The sequence below is a fragment of the Amphiprion ocellaris genome, chromosome 1 (genome assembly GCF_022539595.1).
Source record: "Amphiprion ocellaris isolate individual 3 ecotype Okinawa chromosome 1, ASM2253959v1, whole genome shotgun sequence".
Lineage (NCBI taxonomy): Eukaryota > Metazoa > Chordata > Actinopteri > Pomacentridae > Amphiprion > Amphiprion ocellaris.
The window spans coordinates 20793105-20820665 of NC_072766.1; the positions used below are offsets into that span (position 1 = coordinate 20793105).

Here is a 27561-nt window from a genome sequence, read left to right on the forward strand (position 1 = left end):
TGTTGCTAAAAATCCACAGCAGTTGTAAAATTAACAAGCGTTTTAAGCTCATGAATAAATTCAGCTCTTGCTTTCAAGTGCATATTTAATACCAGATCTTTGTAGTACAAACAATAATGGCATCAACATTCTGAGCTCCACTGTATGCTGCTGAATCCTCAAAGCCAAAAATCACTCAAATCAAATAATTTATTAGTGCTTTAGACAATAATAAAGGATTTAATTGGAAAAGCGGCCTGCCTGTGATGATGCTTGGATTAACTTACAACCAAAACAGTGTGATTAAGTGTCCACTGTGTTAAAAAAAAAAAACAGATGAAACAGCTGCAGTAGAAATGTAGCGTTTGAACATGAAATACACAGAACCAGTTCAATCAAATTCACTTTTAAGCATGTCACACTGTGCAAAGCAGTAAACCTTGAAAGCAAATTGCTTACAGGTGGAATTATTTGGCAAACAAGACGTGTTGAGGTTCAGTCTGCAAAATGACATCAGATATACAATATGAGTTAAGAATTTTGCTTTCTCTTATGTGTCGAGACACTATGATGCCAAACATTCATCATCATTAGCAGTGTGAGCAGCAAACACCAGATGCCTCAGTATAGTGCTACATTGACTGTGTCTGGGCAGCTGCCATCAGTACCGTGGGACGTAAGCATCTATTCTGTCACCTGGATCACACTCTTCTCATTCCATCTGTTTGAGATGACTCGGCAGCTGCCGTCATCCCCTCTCTGCTTGTCCAGGCATCGCTGCTAGTTCACAAAGATACAGATGAGTTTGTAACTGGAGTGTGTAACCCCATTTTTGACGTTTGTTGTTTTACTGGCTTATATTGGTCTTGAGTCATTCTTTTTATTTGGTTGTAGTAGTGTAGAAATACTCCTAGTTGTAGTATTGTAGAAGTCAGTTTGAGGTAAAATTTGCTTTCTTTCCAGGTTTAAGCACAAGTGCATGTTTTACCTTTGTCTACAGGAACAGCATTTGAGATGCTTGGATCGTAGTGGTAGACAGAAAGAGTAGAGATTTCAGTATCAGTGATTCTGGTAGTAATTAGTCATTTTATTCTCGTCATTTTTTTATTATTTTTTTGCCTTGATTTTTCAGAGTTAAAGCCACCATTTCACAATGCAAACAATTATAATTGTCTTTTAATTTATCTTTTTTATTAAACTGCAACATAGAGGTGATTTGCCATTTTTTTGATTGAAAACAGATGGGGGAAAATAATGAAAGGAAAAAAAAACAAAACAAGCAGAAATCAGCTTGGTGTGTCATATGGAGAGGCCTAATCAGAGTAAGAACAAGCCCCTGTAAGAAACTGTTGTGTTACTGCTCTGTGCCCTAATCAATCAAAGCTCTCTTGTTTATGCTGATGCTAATACTGCCGGGCTCACTCTGTGTTCCTATCAATTAAAAGAAAGTGGTCAGCAATCCATCATCCTCCATGTAATGCGCCATGTTGTGCAATGCTGTGTATGCTAACAGTGTGTGTATGCACATTTTGTCTTGTGTGTTAAATACTGTACATGTACATGCTAGCAGTACCTTTTTTTTTTAAATATGGAGAATAAAGTTGCCCTGCTGCGTGTAGCTGTATTTTAATCTATAAGACCCAACAAAAAGGAAAAAGAGAGCGAGAGGAGATAAACAGACCAAATTCCTTTGCTTGAGAATAATGATTCTCGAACAACCTTCTAACGGAACCAATCTTGGGAATAAATTTTTGTAACTGGAAAGTCTGTTCCCGCTTGGCATGGGTGTATTTGAACTGATTACAGCTGTGAAGGGAGATAGGGGAATCACCTTCCTGCAGTGACGGTACAGTTTGGGTTACAAACTGGAGATTTGCATGGCATTAGCCATCACAGTTCTCATAGGCTTTATTCTCCACACAGTGGTTAAGTGCCAGAGGTCTTTTGAGGGCACATCTATAGTAGGTATGTATCAGGAGTTATTGTTAAACAGTAATGAGTCACTCAGGCTGTGCCACAAGATAGTGAAAGGGATTTAACCGGCGTCAGAAATATGCTGACACTATAGAGAGCTTGATAGTATTCAGTATATTGAGAGGTTCAAGGACAACCTACATGGTACAAAGGGTCCCAAAATGAATTATAGTAGATGTTACTGATAACACCTGTTCAATCAAGTCAAGGCAATAATGATGCTTTTACATGTAGATGTTAAGCCATTTAGCATCATACCTCCGGGAGATAGGGGGACTCACAAGATAATGGACAAAACCAATGCAACTGAGGATAAGATAGCCTGACTTTTCCCTTTAAATGTCACAAATATTGGATCCCACATTTCTTAGAATCCAACAAATTAGTATCACGCATCTGGTGCACTCTCCACAGTAAACCTTCACGTCTCAAAAACAAAACATCTCCAGTTTGTATGGCTTATGAAATGAAAATCTTCATGAATGTTAACCTTGGTAGCATTACTATGGTATCTTTGATGCTACTTTCTCAGACTTTGTCTGAGATCGCCACAATAAATTAAAGCTATAAATGAGCTTTCTAGTCACTATTAGATAAAATGAATCCAAGCACTTACTTTCTTTTTGCAGATGAACCAAAACTCACTCTTGAATACGTGCACTGACCACCTTTTAAATTCTGCCACCATAACACTGCTAACTATTGATGTAATACTTTTTTCGTATTTGTGAATAAACTATCCAGAATTTAATCTTCAGAACTGCAGGACATTGCGAGTTACCATGTGACTTCCTCCTGTAGACACACTTACTGCCCATTAGAAGTAAATTGATATAGTTGCCTGTAATCATTGGAGTGTCCCTTTAATTGGTGCTCTTCATGAGAACCAGCTGAATTTTTTTTTTTTTTTTTTAATGGTTTGAAAAAAATCTTTGAAAATAACACTTCTGACAGGCATTTAACACCTGGAATCTGATCTGTTTTCATCCATTTTTTTTCCAAGAAAGTAATGCCTTCATACATGAATTCTTTAGAATGTGTGGATCTAAGAATATGCAAATGTGTCCCTACATCTACTTCCACCCACCCTTCCACTGCTTGCCTGCAGCTCAAGCTGCCTGTTCACCTTTGACTCTGCTCAAATACTGCAAAAAGCACTCTATGCTACACAATGGCGAGCTGTAATATTGGAGTAATTCAGCTATACATACCTGAGCTAGAAGCCAATTCTATGGAAAAAGAGCAAATTGTTCAGTGTCACCTCAGGGGCACCTTAAGATTACTCAAGGAATCAAGGTTATGGACGTTTAGGTGCTCCCACTAACTTCCTAGCTGCTCCCAGCAGCAGGATCAGCACCCTGGAGAGCGGCACGGTGTACAGTGCCGACAGATGAAGATGCAATAGCCTTGGCAAGACTAAATAACAATTGCTTAAGGGCCTTTACTCAGGGTTTTCCACAAGTATATGAAGATGCCAGCCCATCGGAAAAGTAAGCAGCTAGGGGTTCCAGAGGCATGCCACCTGGAGAAAAATATGACTGAAAATCACAAATTTGTTGGCCTCTGGCATATTCTCATGCCAGTATTCCATCATATAAGCTGATCCAGTGATTACATATTTTATGAGTTTGACTAGAGATTGAAAACATGTATTTAAATACAATAAAGGAGAATTCTTCTTGTGTATTCTAGCCCACACAGTCTTTAAATAGCTAATATTTGAAAACACACCTATTGCTGACACACAACCTTGGTACTTATGCATCATTAGACCTTATGAATTATTCATTCTTCATATATTCCCACCATTACTGTAAGGTTTATCAGATATGCCACAGTGATGGTTAATATATTGTGTGACTTGAAACAAAAAAAACAAAGCTATTTTGAGGGACACCATGTTTGTAATCCCATGTAGTATCTTTGGTTTTAAATGTAATTATTCCCCAACATCTTGTCAAGTTGGCAAGTAGTTAACAATCTTCATACAAAGACAACGCTTTGTGGGTTCAGGCCACGCTTTGTTATCTCCACATGAATTACTGTAAAACTGAAAATACAAGAAAAACAGAATAAGTAACGACATCCACGAAAATACGCATATAAACGAAGTCTGCTAGCTCGATGCTAATTCCTATGGCAAAACCCATTGACATGCTAATGGTTAGCATTGCAGTCGCGGAAGGCCAAACTGCAAGGCGCCACCTGGTGGTACATGACTGCAGGAACAAAGGTAGCACACAAAATGTGTTCTTTAAAATACTTGGCTGGACTTTAATGTGCAGTCTGCTTGTAGGCTACTACTTTAGATTCTGGAAGACATTTTACCTTTCATCCAACTCAAGACAAAAAAGTTAAAAAAAAAAAAAAAATTATAAATTACCTCAAGCCTCATTGACACCCCAGGTTGGTTCTAACATTTTAGAACTGAAGAGGCCTCTGGGATGAAGGTGAAATGTCTTCAAGAACCTGAAAGAGAAGCCCAGTTGCTTGAAATTGAGACTCTACACCAACTTTAGACTCTTGGATGCTTCGCCAGCATCATGAGCTTACAAATAGCTTATGCACTCACAGAAGTACCTTTTTTCCATCATAGTTTCACTTTGTGTGATGATGACAAGTCTGTTGTAGTCGGGCCTTCGACCAACAAGGGGTATAAAAATTTCATCTCATGCCTCCGAACTCCTGGTTAGCTGTATGCCCTGGCAAGCCTATGTGTTAATGTGCCAGTTGATCACCTACAAGTGTAGTGTCAAAATGGTAATGTAACAGTAACCAATAAAAACAGTTTAACTATGTTATCAAGCAGGTAATAATGTGTTACTAATGGTAGGTAAAGGTTTACATTTAGTCTTTTTGCAAATTTGCCACCAAAAACAGAACACAACTCTTTTTCTGTTTCACTTCCTCACACTAGGAGGTAACAGGATTGAATTCTTACAAGTCGTCATGTATTACTTCACTCATGATTTGTTTTGTACAAAAAAAAAACAATTGTTTGATCAAATTTAATTTTGATCGGAAGGGGTCTTTAATACGTTTGACATCCCATATGTCCCTGCGCTGAATGTCTGCTACTATAGGCTAGCATGCAGTCTTTGACGACAAAATACTTCCCCTTGCAGTTAGACTGAGGGTAAATGTAATTTTAGAATGGCATGTCAGACATAACTGTTTAAAATATAAACAGTATGCTGTCCACTTGTAATGCTGTATATCTCTGTCCATCTGTCATGTACTAAGAATAGCTGTATCTGAATTTGCACATTACTTAGCAAGTTTTCATAGCTCCTTCTGTTTCATAAAGCTTCACTTTCCTGTCTGGAACGATGATTTCAGAGATGAAAAATGTATCAGATTCAATGCAGAAGATGGGAAGGGGTATCTCATGATTTATTCATTCGCCACAAAGTGAATTTAACACTTTAATGTTATAGAACGCCATTACAGCTACAGTGGGAAATTTTACCATCAGACAACACTGCATATTAGGTAACATAACTTATTTATCACAGTACTTAAAGAAAGGATGGCTCCTAAATAAACAAAAATTAGCTCACATTTGGCATGCAGCTGTGAAGAGAAAGTGTAGAAAATGAGGGGTTTGGTAGGTTAAGCCAGAAAAGGTGCAGCTGGGTGAATGATTCAGCTTAGGTGATGTTTAAGCGCCTAAGGCTAAACATTTTGAACAAGAGTCCAAAAAGAAAAGGGACAAAGCTGGAGAGGGACACGCTGAGTTTCAGTGTGTGTCTGAGAGAGAGATGGAGAGTGTATGACTGAAGATGTCTTTATCCACTCTGAGAGGCACATTTTCCTGGGAATACCTCTGGCTTCATGCTAGCTTGTTGACAGAACTAAATTGATGTGATTTGATGGTACAGCAGCACCCACACTGACAAACACGACACCAGTCCCTGCCAGCCTCGTCCCTACTCAAGCCCGCACAGATGCACACTCACATGCATTCAGTTGGAAAAATAAACAGGCCCAGTGCTTTGGGAACAAGGACTAAGATTAAATTTTCCTCATCTTCCGTCTTCATCATCACCTACTGCTGAACAACAAAGTGAAGATGGAATATCCCCTCTCCATCACAAGCCCTTTAAAGGCACTGAGTGGATTTTAATAAGGAGTGGAGCAGTTAGCAGTGCGCACCGTCGTCTTCAATGGGATTAAGAGGCTTTGAATGGTTGAGGCCATTAAAACCTACACCAGCCCAGCAGTCCTGGAGCGCCTTATGAGCATATTTATCATTAGGATTAACAAACCCGGTCTGTGAATGCTCTCACCCCAAGAGCACCGCCACCTCTACCCTTGTACCATTATTGTGTTTAGCTGAGTGGCTGATGATGTCAGTGATTCAGCAGCATAAGAAGTAAAGGTCTGGTCCCACTCTGCTGACCATCCCCAGTAGACTGCTCTCAGCAGCAGCAACATTGGCATCCACCAGCTCAGCTGTGTGCCTTATAAAAAGCAACCGCTCCTACAGGCTAAGTACATTGTTGTCTAATTCCACTTCCACTAACCCTGTGCATGACATGAGCAGAGAATAGACCCAAAAGTCACTGAACTGTTTGTGGAGGAGGAATATCCCCCTTGAGGATGTGTGTGTGTGCGTGCGTGCGTGTGTGTGTTTGTGTACACTTTGCAGTCTAGAGAGATTTCAGGGATTTGACCATCAGCCTGTTGAGTCATCATACCCTAACCAATTTCCTGCTTTCTTCCTCTGTCACCCCTCAGATCTTCCACATGACCTATGACCTGGCCAGTGCCATGGTGAGGATAGTCAACCTGATCGGCATGATGTTGCTGCTGTGTCACTGGGATGGCTGCCTGCAGTTCCTGGTGCCCATGCTGCAGGACTTCCCTGCTGACTGCTGGGTGTCCAAAAATAAGATGGTGGTACGTGCTTCTCCTGAACAGAGTCCTCATGCCCTTTTGAATCAGATTATGCTCTGCCCTATCTCATCCATCAACCCTCAGTAATTACTGTACAAAAACCCTTTAGCTTCCTGGGAAAGATTGCCTTGCATACCTGTCATTTTAAACCCTAATTCAGATATGTTTATCTGCTACATTTGTCCACATTTATTTAATCTGCTAATTATTTTCATTTATTTAGTATTCTTGACATCTGTCCTCATTGTGAAAGGAGGCTGTGTATGGAACATGGATTTTTCCGAGAAGGACAAACAGCTTTTATCCAATATTGGTTGAATATTGACAGTTTCCAGTGAGCGCTCCTGCTGTGCTTTAATTTTGTTGTATTGTTAAAACAGCTGCCAGAGTATAGCCTCTGTTAAAGCCTGACTCATTACAGAGTTATCTTTTGTTAGCTTATGGAAGCGGACTGCGTCACACCTGATGTGTGATTCAACCCGCAGCCGATGGCCTCGTGTCAACTCTGCATGTTATAAAGTAGTGCAGCTCCAAAGGAATCAGGGTTATTGTCAGGTTTTATGGTCGGAATTGATCTGACATCAATGAAAGCTCATGTCTTTCGTGTAACATACCAATAAATCAACATGTATTTAACCCTTAAACAATGCTGTTGAGCAGAGTGGTTCCCTAACTGATGGCTTGTCAATGCAAAAGTCAGTAGGGCAAACTTGAGGCTTTTGTTTAATGGAATAAAACTTAGCCAGATTGAATAGGTTCATTAGGGACAGTTCAACCAAACACGGTTTCCTCTATTAGTGCATTGCTTTCAGCTGTTTGCTGCAGTGTGATAATCACTATGATAATCACAGTTATTATTCTCTGTCGCAAATAATGCACATTATTTTCTTTAGAATGTAATGCTATGTACAGAATAAAATCACCTCTTCAAGTTAATCAATGTTTCAAGTCAGTCGAGCGAGGGAATACTGAAGTTACTTAACAGAAAGGTGACAGATTAGGTCCCCAGAATTAACAAATAATTAACCACTGACAACAGAACAACACATTGAAGGAAGCCCACTTTGTTATATATGTATACCAACTTTTATTTAGCTCTAAGTTCAGCTCTCTGTGCCAGAACAGATATCACGTGAGAAGTTACATCGCTCAAGGTTTGATGTATTTGGTTCATCATGCCTCACTGCCTCTCTGACATGCTCACTTGTTTCACTGAATCTGCCTCTCTTATATTTAAGCAGAAGCAACGACAGATGTTGCAAACCCCTGTCCCTTGTGATTTTTTACACATTTGCTAATTTTAGCTTGTTTTCCACACCTGTCTTTACACAGAGATGCACGCTCAGGTGAGGAAGTCCTGTTCAGAAACGATCTCAGTACTTGGTGTCAAACCAGCATTTACTAAATAGCCTCTCTGAAGACATAGCAGCAGAAATGACCACACCCCTGTGCAATATGGATTACATTACAGAGTGTTTGCATTATTTCTAAGTTTAACAGTAGAGTATTTGCTATTTTTTGTTAAATAAAAAAAACAACCATTTTAGATTTACAAAACTAAAATTATAACCCCCACAGTAGGAACTGCAACAAAGGTCAGTTAACCTTTTATTATTGTGAATCAAATCTGTTTATTAGTGCTTTGTATGTTCACTTTTTTTTTTTTTTTTTTTAACAGACCCAATCCTCCTTTGCATTGAGGATACCAGTGTGGTGCAAATTTTCTGGAGAGATGTTCTGCCAGTGTTCAGAGACATTTTTTTCAGCTGCTCTTTGCTAGCTTTGCTAGAAGGTTGGGGTTTTTTTGCTTTATCTTTCTTCTTAAAATACCCCTAAGGTGTTCTATTGGATTCAAGTCAGGCGACATACTTGGCCAAGCTGTCGTCTACACTTTATTTCTTCTTTGGAAATTCTTGTGTGCTTTTGGCAGCGTGATCTGGATCGTTATCATACTCGTATATTTCTTTTCTGCCAAACCTCTGGAGGAGTCATCTTGTCAGCCAATGTTTTCGTGTATCTACAGACAGTCATTGTGCCATCTATAAATGTAATCTCCCCAACACCTTTTGCTCTCACGCAGCCCCATATCACACTCCCACCTCCGCGCTTCACTGTTAGGACGATGCATTCACTGTAGTAGTCCTGACCAGGTTCATACCAAACATGTTGGACCTAGTCCAAGCTAAACAAATTTATCTTTTTCTCATCTGACAGAAGAATGTGCTCTCAGTATTTATCAGGCTTATTTTCGTGGGGTTTTTTTGGATGCTGTCTGTATATGTTAACGTCCTTCACACTGTCTGAGCTGTCACAGAATCTCTGGTTTCCATTGATAACCCCCGTGCCAAGTCTGAAGCACTTGCCCATCCATTTCTCAGAGCTAAATAGTGCAAGGCACACACTCTCCGTGACAACCACTGCAGCTCTAATTAGCGATACTATGGTTCATTTTATTCCTTCTGATTGCTGCAGCAGCTGTACTTTGACTGATTTTTAGTTGGTCTTTGATGTTAGTTACAAAACTGAAAAACTTCTGATGTTCACAGAGCATTTTATAGCCATGATTCTGCTATTAGGATAATTATAAATCACAGGTGCTCTCAATTTAGTTTCATTTACCACAGGTTTTCTAACTTGTGTGCATTTTTTTTCTTTTTTTGTCACTTTGAGTTTAGTTTCTACAGCTTGTTTTGATTGTTCATATGACAGATTGCGCTTGCTTGTCAACGCACAAATAATACAGTTACTCAGAGGTGAAACAATTTTAAATCTTGTTACATTTAAGTGTTATTGCATATGGGTGTATTCTTATTGTACACTGTATACTCAGACTTTTATTTTGAATGTGTTGTTCTCATCCTGTGTTGTTTTTATTCCCATTGCTGCCATAAAACATGCATTTTACCTCGGGTTTTATATGCATTAAGCCAACTTGCAAGGGGATTATCTTAAGTTACGTAAGACTGAGCTGTCAGGCAACATAATGTAAACTGTGGCTCATGATTAAGGTACAGTGAAGTATGCACGGATTAAGATTGGATTTGATGTCTTACTTTGCAGCAGTGAAAACAATGATATGACTGCTGTACTAATCTCTTTGTTTTATTCTGAAAAACATATTTGTAACTTATGCACATTGCAGATTCAGAAATAATACTGCATGATACATAAAGCCAGAACAAAGCGAGACAGCTTGAAATAGTCCTGCAGAGATTATGAGACATTTGCCATCCTGTATTTTCTACACTAGAATCCAGTTTCTCTGGTATTTTAGCATTTTCAAAGGAAATATGTTGCCGCTCTGACACACTTCATGTAAAACGGTCCTTTTACCCAAACCTAATCTAAAATTCTTCTTCCATTTCTAAAATGTTATAATACCTGCGTCTCAGTGACTCTGGAATATTGTCTCACATGCCAAACGCCTTGTCACACAATGATCTCATGCAGTTCTGACTAGATTATATTTAGGCATTTTCTACTTCACATGTTGTTACAGCTCAGAGTTGTGTTCCCATAACTTCCGCTGGCTGTTTCCTCAGACTGCAGCACCCAAAAACAGCTCTTTGCATCTAGGGGTGCAAAGAGGCCCTGAGATACGAAGAACATTCATAATGTACTTACTTTAAATTCCCGTGTGAGGGATGTAGCCTCTCATTAACTTCAAAATGGAGTTTGTTTTGTTTCACACAGTAAACACTGTCTAATTAATTGCATTACGTAGAAGAATGGTTCTCAATGTGACAGAATAACAAATATATCTTTCGGAATTAATTCAAGCCTCAGGGGCACGCACCTCACTGATGGAAAGCTCCTCATGTTTTCCTCACATTACCTGGTAGACAAAGAAGTTGTTAGTGTTGATAGACTCCGTCACAGTTGATTAGACTCTGATTAGGATCATTAGAAGACATTTTGGTGTTCTTTTTACAGTAGCTGTCTCATTATCTTGCTGGGTCATCGCTTCTTACCTTTTCAGGAGGGCACTAATAAAATTGCTATCTGTCTTGGCTTTTCCGCTGTGGAAATGAGTTTGAAAGCAATTTGGACATGTCACCCCCAGGAGAGAGTTGATATTGATTTGCCATGAACCACCACCGGGATCTAAAGGAAAAGGGGCAATTTATCTACAAATGAGAAAACTCACAGAGAAATCACATTTTTCTAAATAGATGACCTACTTTCTGTCATGCAAGCCTCCAGTGTCTCACGCTCTTTCCGCCCATTCTCAGGGCTCTGTTTTAGGCTTCTGCCCAAATGTGTGCTTGCTCCAACTGTTTGCATATTGAAAAGATGTTTTACCCTGCCAGCTGCTCTGTAGTGAGTGAAGACAGTTTAAAATGGACATCTGCCATTGGATTTGTTTTAAGTAATTTGATGTGTGTGTGTGTGTGTGCGTGCGTGCGTGCGTGCGTGCGTGCGTGCGTGCGTGTGTGAGCTGTCAGGGTGCTCATTGACCTTTAATGTGCCATCGACACCCTTATTTATGAGAGCGAGAGTGAGCAAGCCAGAATGTGTTCCAGTGTGCTCACCCTAATTCACCCCGTCTCTTCTGTTCCATCCAGAATGACACATGGGGACAGCAGTACTCCTACGCGCTTTTCAAAGCTATGAGCCACATGTTGTGTATTGGGTATGGCATGTACCCCCCGGTGGGCATGACAGACGTGTGGCTGACCATCCTTAGCATGATCGTGGGCGCTACCTGCTACGCCATGTTCGTGGGCCATGCCACTGCGCTAATCCAATCTCTGGACTCATCTCGACGGCAGTACCAGGAGAAGGTGAGTCAAGATGACGCCTAACTGTTGGCTGTGCTGTTTTGATTCATTTTGAAAAGTAAACAGTGGTGAGGGTAGGATGCTGGCTTGTCCTTAGCTTAATGCTTGTATTTATTGTTGTTTGTTTATTTAGTTTTTGTTTTGACGGTTAATACAGCAGGACACATCGGAAGTGAATTTCATTGGTGTCTCACGGACTTGTTGTTATGGCAGTTCCAGGATAACTCCTTCAAAACCCGAAAACCATCAGTCTAAGTCAGTGGTTTAAAGGTCTGACACTGTGGGCATTCCTTCAGTGACAATTGAGACAATTCCAACACCCCCTGTCAAATCTAGCATCATTCCTATTACTATTCATTGCCTTTCATCAATTTAGGAGACAATCAAGTTTTGGAATTACAATTCCCATAATGCATTGGGAGATGTGAAACATTTTTATGCCTTGCCGTGCCAGGAACACATGTGGCCGGAGGAATAAAATTTTCAAGTTGTCCGTCCGTCCCTTTCTTGTGAACACACTCTTGTGAACTCAGCAACGCCCTAAAGAAATTTCTTTACAATTTTGCACCAATGTTCATGTGGACTCAAGGATGAACTGAGTAGAATTTGATGTCACATTTTTGGCCATAACTCTAGAATTCATAGTCCAGTTATGACAACACTTCATACAGATGTCTAATAAAAGTAATGAAAGTTTATGTCCAAAAATGTCAAAGGTCAACTTCACTTTATTTTTCTGCTAAAACACTTTTTCTTGCCATTATTCAAAGCCAGAACTGAAGAACAGAAGGTTAGATTGTGACCATATTTCAAATTTGATTCGGTGATCTCAGATGCCTTCCTTTAAACTGTCGTGACTGTATAAATATTTTGTGCTGCTGGCTTGAACTAGTGTGTGAAGCATCCATATTTCTGAATTTCTGAAAAAAATCAATCTGCACGTTCTTCACTAGAAGTTATTCACTGGAGTCATACATATCAATATAAAGCTAATTTTATTTCATTCCATCAAAGTGTTACTATATATATTAAATGAGTCTGGAAAAATATGGATGGAAACTGTAACCTGATTGGATGGTGAAGGCATACAACTCTGAGATGGTATTTCTAGTCTTTATGTTGACGTTTGGCACCATGGAATCTATGCCAAATTAGGTATTAGTGGATTCAACTTGTTAAGTACCCTTGAATATGCATCAGTATCAAACTGAAGAAAACTTTAAAATGGGGTGGTTCTCTAGCAAGTTTTGGAGTTAATAACAATGTCTTCTTTTTTCATGTCATTCTTATTCATAATAAATTTGATGGAGATAATGACATTCTTGGAAAGTGTAAAAAGCCACACTGAACCCAACAACAATCATCACATCTTTTCATATTTGATTGAGTTATGACTCAGAATGAAAGAAGAATGAATTGTTCAGAGTTATTCATCTTTATTGCCTTTTAGCTCTTACAGTATAGTATCTTTGCTTTACATGATGCTTCTCCCTTTCAACTCTTCTGTGTGTCCCATAACTTGAAAACATCTGCTTGAAAAATTCCTGAAACATGATCCAAACATTATTGAACCCCGAGACTTGCAGTGCCGTAAGTCTAGATTGTTAAACATCCCTTACCAATGCTCTACGTTGACGAAATTTAACACATTCACTTGATTTATTTAGGAGCAAAGAAAGCAGTCTTGTTTTAGATTTGTGAAAAATTTCAGTCAACCTAATCGCTTTATGAATGGTTTATCTCACTACAGAAGTTCATCCAAAAGAGATGAAATAAACTAAACTGAGAGATGTAAGGTATTCTTTGACAGCAACAATCACAGAAAATGTGATGATTCAATATTAGGACTCAGCTCCTCCACACCAGTATTTTTTAATGGATTGTTTTACAATGGAACCATATTTGTACTGACAGGAACCCCAGTCTCCCCAGTTCAGGGAAAGGAAAGCCTTGACGTCTAGCTGTGAAGGCCAAGACGTGTTCCACACTGCCATGCCCTCTGTGGACCCAGCGTGGGTGATAATGAGCTGAGCTGCTAGGCTGCCACATTGCCCACCTTCTGTAGAGAGGAGGAGACAGGAGAGGATGACCTCCAGGGAATGGAGCCAGAGGCTCGAGAGATCACACCTAAATGAAAGAGGGAGAGTGGGAGGGAAGGAGGGCAGAGAAAAAGAACCCAGCAGACAGGCAGAGGAACAGATTAGCTGACGTAATGCGTCTGTGGTGCTACATCTTCAAAAGGAGAGAAAATGCACAGGATAAATTAACACCTCACAAATCTAGGGGTGAGTAACAAAGAAACTAGTTTTCAGCAAACTCTCAACAACTAAAAAAGTGAAAAATCTAAAAAGTAACAAATGTGAGTAAGTTTAGGACTAATACTCCTGATCTGAGTAGCTGTTTAGGCAAAGGGGAGCAAACCAGCTCCCGGGTCTGCACTCTCCACATGTCTGCTGCTCTGCTTTAGAGATGCCTTGCTGCCAAGTAGACTGAACAGCTGGCCTGTCTCAGCACCAGTCAGCATGTACTATCGAAGCCATTGGCTGCCATTTGTGGGATCACCCCCTAAGGCGCCTTGAGGATCCCCAGACAGCTGAAAAGGCTCCCCTGTGTTCCCACTGCTTCCCACAGTGCCTGCCTGCAGAAAGGTTATTACTGCAGACTGCAATTAATTTTTAAGAGTGCAGATTCTCTCATTTATCTTTACGGAGGCTCAGTGATAAGACACACTCAGTGTACACTTTCACTGTGTGCTCATCTGGCTGTGGGAGTCAGATAGCAGCAATTTCTACTACACTGTACTATACCCTTCCTCTCTGCTTATCAGGGTTTGTTCCTTCAAAGACATAAACCTTTCTTTTCCCATTGGCCCATCCATCAGTCGTGTGACAATGGGATTTTCTTCCTGGAGATTTCCCTCTGCTTTTCCATGTTAGACTAATACCATAATCCACATGCTCAAGAAGTGAACAATCCATTGGTCAATCCCTGGAGTTTTGAGAAGGCAGGTGGCTGTTTTCAGATGGCTGCTGGACTGCCATGACAGGGACAGCTGTTCCTGTCTGCAGGGACTCAGATTGCAGAGAAATCTGCTAACTGAGCCACAACCACTGCAACCAGCAGTGAACCCACTATTGCACACGAAGTTATCATACGCACCATTTTGTTAGATTTAGCGAGTCATTTGTTTTTTTTGTAGTGTGACTCACCAGATGTAGGATGCAGGTATGAGCCTGCCATTGGCTGCTCATCTTAGGTGACTTTGTCCTCTCCTTCCACAATCTTTGTGTTACTGTTTCCTTTGCCACAGGAAACAAGTACCTACAGGCAGCAACCTACCACACTGAAAATTAGGATCGTCCAATAAAGCAGCCCTGCTAGTTTTTTTTCAGTGGAGTATTCATTTTATTTAAAGTGCTCCATTCAATGCATGCAAATCTTCCACCAAAGCAATGCCACTCATCACTATTTTGGGGAAACTGAAGCAGCAACCATTGCTTAGCACAAGATAACTATGATTTATTTAAAGAAATACGAACAAGCCAGATATTTTTTCCCCTAAAGCAGAATGATAGTATGCAGCGTGAGGTTGGTAGTACACGTAAACATAACATTTTTGATGATTACAAATTGATTGAACAGCAACAATATCAGACACATTTTATCTTGAGAAATAAATCATTTTATTATTTTTAATTTTAGATACTTTCTGGCTTTACATATCTGTAAAGCTGCGATTGCACTGTGTGTTCTTGCTGCACATAGGACTGGTCAGCGTGTCCATCCTGAGCCATGTCCACTGCCAAAAGCACCTGGTTTCAGTAGCATGGCAAACAGCTGAAGGCCTCCAAATTCCCCAGATCTCAATCCGATTGAGCATCTGTGGGATTATCTGGAAAACAAGTGCGATCTGTGGAAGTCCCACCTGGTAATTTCCAGAACTTAAAGGATCAGCTACTAATGTCTTGGTGTTTGATACTACAGGAAACCTTCAGAGGTCCGTGGAGTCCAGGCCTCGATGGGCCCGAGCTGTTTTGGTAACACAACGTGGATCTGCACAACATTAGGCGGGTTGTGTTAATGATGTGGCTGATCGGTGTATGTGTTCGCATTGATCTGTTCCCTCCTCGCAGGTCACTTTTATGAGTGTTATTGAACTAACAAGCTCAGTCTCTTTGTGGGTATTCAAAGTACAAGGACACTATGAAGCTTTAATTTAAATGTAATGTATTTTTGTAACACATCATATGAAACAAGACTATAAAGTGGATGTTTGGGTTTTTCACGTGTCAATTAAAAAATGACACAAATTCCATGGGAATCCTTTTAAAGCCTTGAAAATATTATTCAAATGTGCTACGTTTGACTTGCTTTTTAATTGGCATTTAGGTTTTTTTTTTTGAAAAGCATGTAATATACCCTCTATAAGAACCCAATTTAAAATTTCTGACCACATGAATATACATTACAGTATAATATCATATATACACATGACTGAACCAATCAAATTCAAATGAATTCCTGTTTTGTTCAGTTTTTACAAAAATTATACAACAAATATTATATAGTGTCTGTCAACATTAATAAACCAGATTATTTGAAGGGCTTGTATTTAAAAATCTTGCAATCTGTTTGCGGTCCTATGTTTAGATTTTTGACAGCTAAACTGACAGATTTGGGGTTTTTTTCAGCATTTGGATCACAGACTGCAATTTCTCGTGCAAAAATTCTTTATTATTTCATCAGATATCTGTCTCAAAGATGTTTGATGCTGGCTTTTAAACAACTTTGTATTTCAACTCTTGGAAATGTGCTTCCCCACAACTGTGCCACAAATGCAGTGTTTCATCTTGGTTCCACAGCATTTGAGGGTTTCTAACAACATCACAGTCTTTTAATACTTAATTTGCCATCCTCACAACACATGCATAACTGTTTTTTTTTTTAGATTGTAGGCTGTGAGATATTAAGAATTGGACATTTTGACTCATTAGTTAATGTTAGAAATTCTTCCAGTTTTCTTCCTTTGGCTGAAATGGATGTCTGTAGTTTGCAGTTTCAGGTTTTTGTGTTTGGAAGCCAAATGTGCTGATACTCCAGATGAAGTGAAAAAAAACCCTGCATGATTTGCATACGCTAACCGTCTGTGAAGTAGCAAGAATTGTGACTTACTGTACTTCTGACATCTGCAATGTAGATGCTATACAGACCCATAAACCATAACATGCAGTTTTGGCCATTATTATTATTGCAGGGTTGTACTAGCATGCGTGGGGCTGGACACATGCTACAGTAACTAGACGTATCTGTATTGGGGCTGTGCAGATTATGACGTTGGTCCTGAGCCAACCAGCAAACAACCGGTGGATGACAACACAAACTAACTCCCACTACTGTCACTGTAGGATGGAGGGTAGATACTGACCACTGTTTAATTAATAAAAGAAGAGCAGTAGTGGATCAGTGTTGCGCCAAGCAGCTCCAATGCCACATTTAACTGCTTCCTAGTGGTTTTGAATACAGGTCCTGCTTTCATTCACTCTAAATAAACTGAGTAGCTCTTCTATACATGGCTATAATGTCAAGATGAGAAGCCATCTGTCTGTTTGGCATGCAGAGGTAATATCCAGGTAACTTTTATGTTTAGATGGGAAACAAATCATAGAAAAACCCTCTGAGGGGCTATGATGACGAAAACCAGCCTACGAAGGACTCTCAGAAGTGTACAGATGGGAAAGAGGAAAAGGAGGGGGAAAAAAGCTCTGCTTTCAAAGATGGTGAAAATTATCATCAGAAAGCGCTGGTATAATCTTTTCTGAATAGAATTCTATTACAATGTGGCACCATGTGATAAATGCCTGGGCTGTCAGAAGCTAGCAAGCAGACTTAAATGAGCTCTTAGGAATCAGGCAGCATGTTAACTGTTACACAAAGTAGAGAGCCTAGCAATCACACTAAATACTAGAGAGGTTGAAGTGTGGCCCCTACTGAGATGAAAAATAGCTTTATTAGATTCATTCTCACTCGGCTAAGAATATATTCCTGTCAGCGGTTGTTTGCCGTGTGTAAACAGAGTGCAATAACAATATAGCATTTACATTCTCCACCTGTTTGCAAGTCAGTTTGTTGCAGATGCATGTGACTTCACGGACTAAGTGGGGTCCACATCAGAGCTGAATGAAAACGACACTGACTGGGGCTGGAGTTGGTGCAAGCTTTGCCTCAGTGCTACATCTTCTACTCAGCTACTCCCAGAGTGCTCGTTACTGAGTGCTGTAACCGCTGGATTTAAAATCAGATCAGTTTTGTTTTAAATAGTGATTCATACTATGTCTTTATTTCATCTCTATGCTGCCTACTACTTGACATTATTTCAAATGTACCAATTTGTGCCCTGCTATGAATCCCTTTTTATTCTTACTAAGGTCAGCTGTTTGTCAAATTAAAAGATCAATAATTTAAAATAGTAAACTAGTGATGATAAAAAATTTACCTCGATCCCAGGGTCTTATTTTGTCAAAATAATAGTCCAAAATCAAAATATATTCAATTTGCAGTGAACATAATAAAGCAGCAAAACACAACCAACTGAAGCAGTTTATTTTTTCTGCATATTCTTCTAATAGTTTCAGCATCAAATATCTAGCAGTAAAAGTGAAAACAAAAGGTTTTGATGAATTTTATTTGAATACTAAATGCTGCATGAACTGTTTGGTATAACAATGACTTGCTTTTCTTTATAATTTTTTAAACTTCATATTTCTTCTGCATTTGTCATTTTGTGTACCAGCCTTTATTTTGGATACATACCTGTCTCTACAGGATTAGAATGTTATTCACACAGAATCATATTAATATTTTACACATTGAATAGCTCTGTTTAACCGCACTGTGAACCACTGCGAGCCAGAATGGGTTAAGCAACTGCCGGATTCCCCTGTGAATTCTTCCTTCTTGTCTCGGGCATGTTGAGAACCATTATCACACAAAGAGAATTACATCTCTCCAGATTGGGGCCACAAGATGGCTGCACATGTGACTGTGCATACGGGGTATGCCTGCCACTCCAGCTCTCTGTAAGCCGCTGCTTATCTGTCACTATGGCTCTCTGCTGTGGTAATTTATACAGTACACAGAGATGGAGATGGGGGCACCAAACAAAAGAGATAATCTCATCATTTGTAGGTGACTTGTGATCCTTATTGTCTTATGTACTGTACAGAAGCTGTCTGATTTTCTGATCCTTGTGAGCATTTCTTTTCTCAGTATTTTCTTTCTCTTTTTTTTTTTTATTTTTCAGCGTAGGATATCTGTGTGGTGTTCTGTTTGTTGTTGGCAGTTGGTGGTCAAATCAAGGATGCCCTGGAGAAAGCATGTTGTGGCATGCTAGTCCCAAATGGCTTTAGACGCAAATGGTGCTGCAGTCCCTCCCCTTTAAATCTCTAATTAACTCTTGGCAATTAAACATGGCTCTTTGGGGAATTGTTAATAAGAGGCCCAAAGCTGATTATTTGTGGGTGAAGAGGCTCCTGAGGATCTTTAGTCCCCCTCCTTAATCCCTCAAACAACACCTTTGGAAATACAGTAAACAGTCATCAATAGGAGACTATGTTTGTATTTGATGGAATTGTCCTGTTCTTTACGAGGAAAAAAGAGAAGATTGATGCTGCCAAGGGAGACGTAAAACATATAGTTTTAGTGTTTTCGTAATTTTGGAAAAATGTTTTCCCGGTTTTCTCTGTTTCGATTGGTTTTGAAGACCTTAAACGCCCCTCATATAAAGAAGATGTAGATTTCATCCAACAAAAGCAGTAAGTTTGTTGTGCCCTGTAGAGGTTGTCACAATTTCCCCGTACAATCAACCCAAGGACACAGCTGTCAACAAGTTGAGGAGCTTAAGTCTGATTCTGCCTTACAGTAAGAGCTGTTCTCATTAGGCGGGACCTGACTGATGGCATTAATCTAAACCCTGTTACATTCCCTTTTCCTCCATGTCTGCCACACAACTTTTACTGCTGAGTCAAGGACTGCTGACATGCCTCAGAGGTACTCAAACGCTCTTTGAGTATACAACCAAAACCAAAATCAAAAGTACAACCAACGTCAGTGTACTATATATTTAATGTCACAGAAATTGTATGCTCCCTTCAGTGTTTGCAAAGATTCATGTCATGGCTGTAATTTATCCAGATGTACAGCATTTCATTAGGTATGTCATCTCAGGATGATGTGTGTCAAGAGTTGAGTTGGATGAAATATAGACCGTCAATCAATTATATCCTCTTAACCCTTTAAGCATTTTTAATAAAAATCCACCTGAAAAGTCAGTAGCAGCTGTGAAACTGTGTGGCTAAACTCAGCTACCTTAGACTGTATGAATAAGAGACACTTGAATTTTGAAATACGAGGCTTCTTATGCTTACTACAAGACCAGAGAGAGATTTCAAAAACTCCAGCGCAAAATTACATTTTTACTTCCGCCTTATCAAAACTGTACATTTTGTGTCAGTAACACTGATTGTTTTAAACCTGTTTTTAAAATTCTGAACTGCAACTCAAACTGACGCCAAAGCGAAACACAGCAACGTTACATCCATATTAGTCTTAGCTGTACCAGGTGGCCTCCTCATTGAATGTGCCACATTTGATAACCTTTACAAAATTACACCAGATACAGCCTGGTCCCAGTACAGGTCCCTCCATAGTAGAAGAGGTTAACTAAATATGGCCCGGTTGTTAATTGCTCGGCTTCTTAGTCACACGCTGTGCCCCACAATTGGAGGAGGAGTGTGGTGCACATTGTGACAGTTCCGTCACAGAATTTCCTCTTTTTGGATACATTTCTTGGTAACAGGTGTCTGTGCAATTTCAAACCATAATGTTGTACAGCAGATCCGTTGGTTGTGTTTCATTGAACAAGCACTAGATGGATGTAAAATAACCACAGAAACCACAACTTAAGTACATGTCAGACTTGTCGTTCCGGTTAATTATACTATGATTTTTACTCCAATACAACAGCCGTGTGAGGTAGAGAGACATGAAAACACTCTGAAAAGTCATAGACTTTGAAAGAAAAATCTTCTCTCAGCTAAAAACTCCTTTAGGAACATCACTTCCTGCCTGTCTTTCCCCTGGTGTCTTAATCCAAAACACAGGGTAACCAGGGCAATGGTGCATTCTCCACTTTTTATATTAAATAGTGATTGCAAGTGTCGCTGTCATTATTGTTGTTTCATTTTGCAGCCACAAAGAAAATAATGTTATTGTAAAATTCTTAATTTTTTTGTGGCTCATTACAGGATGGAGTTTATAGTGCAACATGAAGATAAAATAGGCAGCTATTTCTTTGGAAAAATGACAAACTATAATTGACAGAAAAAAATATATGATTATTTCCTACTACCAGCATATTTAAACTACTATTAAGATTGTAAGTGCAAATATTAAAGATTTCAGTTAGCCTTATTATATGACCTATAGCTTTTGACCATGCAGCACAAGGTTGGAGAAAAGAAGCGAGAAAACAGTGGAGAAAAATAAATGTTTAGAAAGTATAATTAAGTGGCTGACATCTCTTTTGGGAAATGAATTATTCATGTTTTATTTGGTAAAAATTTGCATCTGCTTGGATAGCTGCATGAGAGAGAGAAGGGAATTGGAAAAAAATAAGAAGCATGATAAAAGAGTAGAAGGACAGAAGGGAAAAGAAAAGTAGCCTATGAATGGGAAACAGACCAAAGAATGGCCATGTGGAGACAGATCAAAAGTGATGAGAGAAAGGGATTTGTGATATGGAATAGAATGAAGATGCAGTTCTGTACAGCTCAGTGGACAGAGTATTCTACGACTGCAATATTTCTAAGGCTGAAAATGAATAGCCTCATCTACATACACAGAGAAAAATAGCTTCTCCACTGTCATCTACTTAGAAGACAGCACTCGCACTTTATGGAGAGGCTGTGTTCGACCTTGACAAGTTAGCAGTTAGTGAATGCGAGGTTAGTGGGGATGTTTTGTGTACTGACATACCCAGATAAACAATCCATTAGTATGGAGATGGAAAAAAAACTGTCTTTTTTTTTTCATGAAATGGTTGTGTCATTTAACCATTTGAACAACAAAAAGTGTCTAGGTGTATTTTACTGACACATTTTAACTCTATGGGTTCATTTTTCACTACAGTATAAAGTCCTGCATCTCAATGATAACAGTGTAATTGCAGCTAGAAGTAGGGAGAACTGTAAAGTCTTTTTGTGCACAATGACAAAGTTAAAATTTCATAAATCACAAAAAAGAAAAAAAAAATCCAAGTTGAATTTATTTTGATTTTTGCAAAAAATGAAAAGCTGGAATCAAGCCGTACAAGATTTTTCCAGGTGCCTACTAGTGTACATATTATAGATATTAAACTACTTAGACTTTTAGTTAGCTTCCATACGCATCTCCTCTCTGCTCTGTGTGAGCACAGCCTGCATTTCAGCCTAGTATAGCTGAAAAGTCCATGTATTTTTTTGATGTGGTTGATTTTTGGAACTGACTCACATTACATTTTGGTTACGCTTAATGGTGCATTTTTTTTTCTAATTTATTTATTTTTCATGGGTACGGCAAATGATTTATCTTTGAGTTTTTTCAAAATAAGTCATGTATAATAAAATGATTTTGATCATGATATCACAGTTTTTAGCTTTTATTTGGTTGTTTTTCCTTAACATACCAAAATTCACACATAATTACTTTATGTTTATTGACCTTTTCCTCAAGAGCCATGTAAAAACCGCTTTAATGGTTGTACACTAAGTAAATAGCTACCGCCTACTGCCAGACAGCAAACAAAAAAACTAGAAGCAGGAGGAAACACATAGCCTGTCTCTGTGCATCACAAACTCTGTCATTAACATGTCAGAGGAGGGAGAGGGGGCTGGACTCAGTAACTTTCTTGATGTTACCATGAGGTTGCCAGACTCTGCTGATTGCAAGAAAAAGGCAAGTGGAGCTGTAAATGGATTTTCATACCTTTAGACAGAACTACACTTGCTATTTCCTGCTGTGCAAAATTAACGGAGGTCAGCAACTGTACAGACATCATTTCATCTGCATCTTCTCCAAAATGTCAAATTAAAGAGAAAAAAAAGGCTTTTCTTAAAAGTTCTATATACCACATTTGTAACATTACTTTAGCAGCAAAGAAGTATTTTCTAGTATATGGAGTAATTGTGCCCTTATCAGAAAAAGACGTTACACCCCCTTTGTGTGTGTGATAGTATGAGTTTCTCAGTTCAAAGTTTCAGCAGCCAATACGGCCATGCATTTATATAAAAATCATATTGGTGTGTGTAAGTCCCTGCCTTTGAAATTGCGGCATAATGCCTTTTTTGCCAATTTTATGAAGAGCAAAAGTGTATTATTGATGTTATTTACCTAATTTACATGCACGTGTTTTATTTCATCTTAGAGTGAGAGAGTCTGCTGCAGTGTTGCTGTTCTCATCTGCTCTCATCTGTTCTCAGTTTCACCATCTCTGCTGTCAGTCATGGACTCACAGTGAAACAGACACACACGGAGTGGAGTGGAGTAGATGGAGCAAAGTAAAGAGAGGTCAAGCTAAAATAATGTTTTTTGAGTTGACGACAACTCCTTATGGCCATTCAATCCATTTTATGCAATGCCAGCGTGGTCTAGTGTTTGTGGCTGGGTTATTTTTTGCTGTGTCTATGAAATTTTCTGTTGAATGTGAAGGTCTGCTGGAGGAAGGCGATTTATTTTGGTGAGTCATCCAGGGGTTCTAAATGTCATCTACAGCACCTTTAATTTTTTAACAGCCCGTCAGCCTGAATCCCCCACCACCCGCCACCCTGCAGTTTACAGTGAGGAAATCTGATGGTGATATGATTACCTCCTAAATGCCGACTATGATTTGATTTGGCCAAGTAGAGCAGGAGAGCGGGGATCTTTCTGGTAGCAGCATGATGGCGGCTGTATAGCAATAAGATAATTTCCTGTCACGGGGGATTTTATCAGCCCATCATAGCGTCAGAAGAGCGCTGCCCCCCCATGGTCGATGTCTTTGCATCCCTGTCAGCTCCTCCTCTGAGACTTAGCTGCACTTGATAAATTTGAAATGTCTTTGACTTTGATGTCATGCTACTGTATGTAGTACACGTGTACTCATCAAAACAGTAAAAGCAATAGGACATTATCTTGCATTTGTTCACTTGACTAATACCCTTTCATGCTGGGAGATTCAAACTGTGTAATGGGCTACAAAGCTCAGGATAAATGGACGTATTAGATGCTGACTGTGTTTTTTTCTTTTTGTATATTAAAAATGAGATGATAATCCACGCCTTTGAAACAGAGCACCATGCTGTAGCATGTCTAATGCAGGAGACATAAAGACATTAGACAACATTCAGAATGTGGGTTACACCTGTCATCTTCACCCCTGCATCACTTGCAGACAAGCCATCTTCGTTGCACTACTCAGCAGTCAGTGGGACTGCACCTGGAGATGTCTGCAATCGTTTTCTAGATCCTTCTCTTTCGTGGAGGAAGGGAGCAAAAAGTTGTTCTCTGTGGAAGAATTCTATTTCATCATCACATCAGTAAATGCTCAATTTTATGCCAAGGGGATTGTGGGGATAAAGACTCAAACCCTTACCCCATGACAGAACTCATACATCTCCCCACAGAGCCACAGAGGCTGGATATCTAAAAGCTTCTTTCCATATCTTGCTCTTGCTTGCGCAAGTATTTAATTTTCCAGGTCACTTTACACGGTGTCGGCACAAAAACTGTCAGATACTTAGCTTGACATTCTTAAGAGGTGATCGGATATTTTAAGTATATAATATGAGCAATTTCTTAGTGTTAGACACACATTTCAAGGAGTGTGCCTTATCTGCCAAATGCCTTGTTCTAGACCAACAGTACATGACGGGGCATGCAACAGTTTGTAGTTAAGTGGTCACAGTTGAGGGAGCTGCATCATCAATATGCACAGAGTGCTTCCAGATTGTTTTCTGTGTCTTTGAGGGGCTCAAAATGCTCTAGTCAAACATATACTAACGAGAACTCATTTAAAATTGGCAAAGAAGGTCAAAAAGAGAATGTGAGCATTGTGGAAAGAAAAAAGAAGGAGCTGTATATAGGAAGATTACACATCCAGCAAGGTGTAAGTAGGTCCGTGCACGGATAGAAGATTGTACCAGAACACCCTTGTTGGCCCTTGATCAGACTCATTGGAATCACTTTTGTCTGCTTATGTGTTTTATATTTTAGGATTCTAGTTCTTTGGTCTGTATGTGTCACTCCTGATCTTCAGTAAGCCCGAGAGATTTCTTGCTTTCACAAAAACAATTTGACTTGCATGAGACGGCTGTCCTTATTTACTGTGCTATATTTCCACAAGGCTGGCCTTTTGATGATTTCCTCCAAGATTAGTGGTGACTAGTGTCAGATAACAAAAGAGTAGGACATCTGAGGTCAGCCGTGTCATTCAGTGGTAAGGCTGCTGGCTGCGTAGAAATGGTGATCAAAGAGCACCTCCACAGCGTTGCCCTATGAATGGTTAATTTCCTTTTTTTTTCTTCCTTGTTTTCTTTCACTGTGGGTCAAAGATTCTACCTATTATTATTCCCAAGATGCTCTCAGCTTGCTTTGATCTGCATCCCTGCTTCTGATTCCATAGCATCAATGACACACATTTTCTCTTTTTGCCACTAACAACATAAAGACTGGATGATAGAGGCCCACACAATTTTCACTGTAAAACAGAAACACTGCTTCATCCATACTGTAGTCGATTTTTATGTACATTTTTAGTATTTCTGATGTACTGTATTTATTGTGTTTATCAAATACACCTTAAATTCTTGCGAGCAGGTTCTGATCTGTAAACTATCCCAAGGGAAACTAAAACTGGTTTTAATTTTACAATAATTAAAAAACCTTTTGAGAAATAGTAGCCTGACACTTTTACATTACTGTAAGCATAAATCTAGATTAGTCAATGTGATGCACATATAAAAGTCAGCTTCACTGTGCACTTAATAACATGACTTGACATTTCTCTCATTATTGTAAAATCTATATTTCCTTTAGCAAGTCAGTATATTTAGCCTGTGTTCAGGATACTCCTAAAAGAGAACTAAAAGAAGGGCTGTAATAGACCTGATCAAAGACTGGAAAAGTGCTACTTTGCTAGTCATAACCTGCAAGAGCCCAAATGGCCTGCATGTATCCATCTCCATTTCCTTGTGTTTCTGACCTCAGTGCCAGCTGCTCCCAGTGGCTGTGTATTTGTGCTACAGCTGTATGGCCTTTGAGTAACCTGATTGTTGTGTGTGTTTCTGTGTCCCTGCAGTACAAACAGGTGGAGCAGTACATGTCCTTCCACAAGCTGCCGGCAGATATGAGGCAGAGAATCCACGACTACTACGAGCACCGTTACCAGGGCAAGATGTTCGACGAGGAGAGCATTCTGGGAGAGCTTAACGAGCCACTCCGAGAGGTGGGACGACTGTTTCTGTCTTGGTTACACATGCTGCTCTGATGTATCCAAAAGCCTGTGTACTGCTTCACATTCCCCTCAGTTTAGCTAACATTACCTGACATTTTATCCTTACACAACCGAACGGTGTTTTTTTCTTTTTTTCTTGAGGCCACATGGCCACTTCCAAACAAGAGTAAAACTGAAAGACTTGTAAAAAAAAATTTAAAAAATTACAAAATTTCTTCCCGACTGACATTTTGCCTGTTGTTACTCTAATATCCCTCTTGTATGAAATTGTGACAGGTCAGTGCATTTTGCAAAGCCCCAGCTCTGTACTTCTGTTCTCATTTTTTTTAATCTTTCTCTTTTCTTTCGAACAGGAAATCATCAACTTTAACTGTCGAAAGCTGGTGGCATCCATGCCTTTATTTGCCAATGCTGACCCCAATTTTGTCACCTCGATGCTCACCAAGTTGAAGTTTGAGGTGTTCCAGCCGGGGGATTACATCATCAGGGAGGGCACCATTGGCAAGAAAATGTACTTCATACAACATGGGGTTGTCAGCGTACTAACCAAAGGCAATAAAGAGACCAAGCTCTCAGACGGCTCCTACTTTGGGGGTAAGATGAGCTGGTGCTGGCACCAGAAACACAAACTCAAAGGTCACATGCATCCACACACATCGTTCTGTGGAGCTTAAATCTGTGCTGTTTTAATATTAATATTGCTGTCCTTGAGCAACATTAAGAGGTTGGCCTGGGTTTGAATTTTGGTTTGTGAGGCAGCAGCATTCGGAAGGAGCTTTTCTGCCTTTAATATTAGCTCGTTGTGGGGCTGAAGTGGTATGTTGTGCACTGCTTGTCACCTCACTTAAAATTCAGCTTCATGGTTTATGCAGGACTTTTCCCTTAATTCACATCATGAGCTGTCTCTTAAATGTAGGGCAAATCTAAATTACGAAAACAGCACTTGCTGTAGAGCAAATTAAGAAATATGCATCCAAATGTCAGAGGGGTCAGAAAGCTGTGAAATTACATACTATATGAATGCTTAAGACTTGTGCGGGTAACCGGGAGTTGTTATGTACTTAACTTGTGTTATGTTCTTAATCAGGGTCAGATAATGCATAGGCCTCTCATGGTCCCACGGAGCCTATGACACATGTAGGAGACAATGGTGCCATACTGCCCTCACCAAATACCAATTAATTTGTCCAGTGACAGCGTATCATTTCGACTACACTGTTCAGTAATTAGAAGTGGTGGCAAAGCATTTAACAGCACATGACCTGTCTGTGGAAGTTTAATTACGGCTTGCCTGCTCAAGTCCATCTCCATGCCCTCTCTCCGGGGGGTTCCAGAGAAATAATGAAAAGATGGCAGGCAATCTATCTCTACACATGCCAAAACTAATCAACATTTTAGACAACA

At 39.6% G+C, this 27561-nt stretch overlaps 1 protein-coding gene across 1 annotated transcript in view; it reads left to right on the plus strand.

Moving 5' to 3' along the window:
- hcn4 (hyperpolarization activated cyclic nucleotide-gated potassium channel 4) overlaps positions 1-27561 on the plus strand; it is an 85440-nt gene that overhangs the window by 30815 nt on the left and 27064 nt on the right. The window contains exons 3-6 of the mRNA XM_035950316.2: positions 6694-6855; positions 11418-11636; positions 26002-26148; positions 26511-26751. Of these exons, the coding sequence (XP_035806209.1) occupies positions 6694-6855; positions 11418-11636; positions 26002-26148; positions 26511-26751 (769 nt within the window). The remainder of the gene's footprint in view (positions 1-6693; positions 6856-11417; positions 11637-26001; positions 26149-26510; positions 26752-27561) is intronic.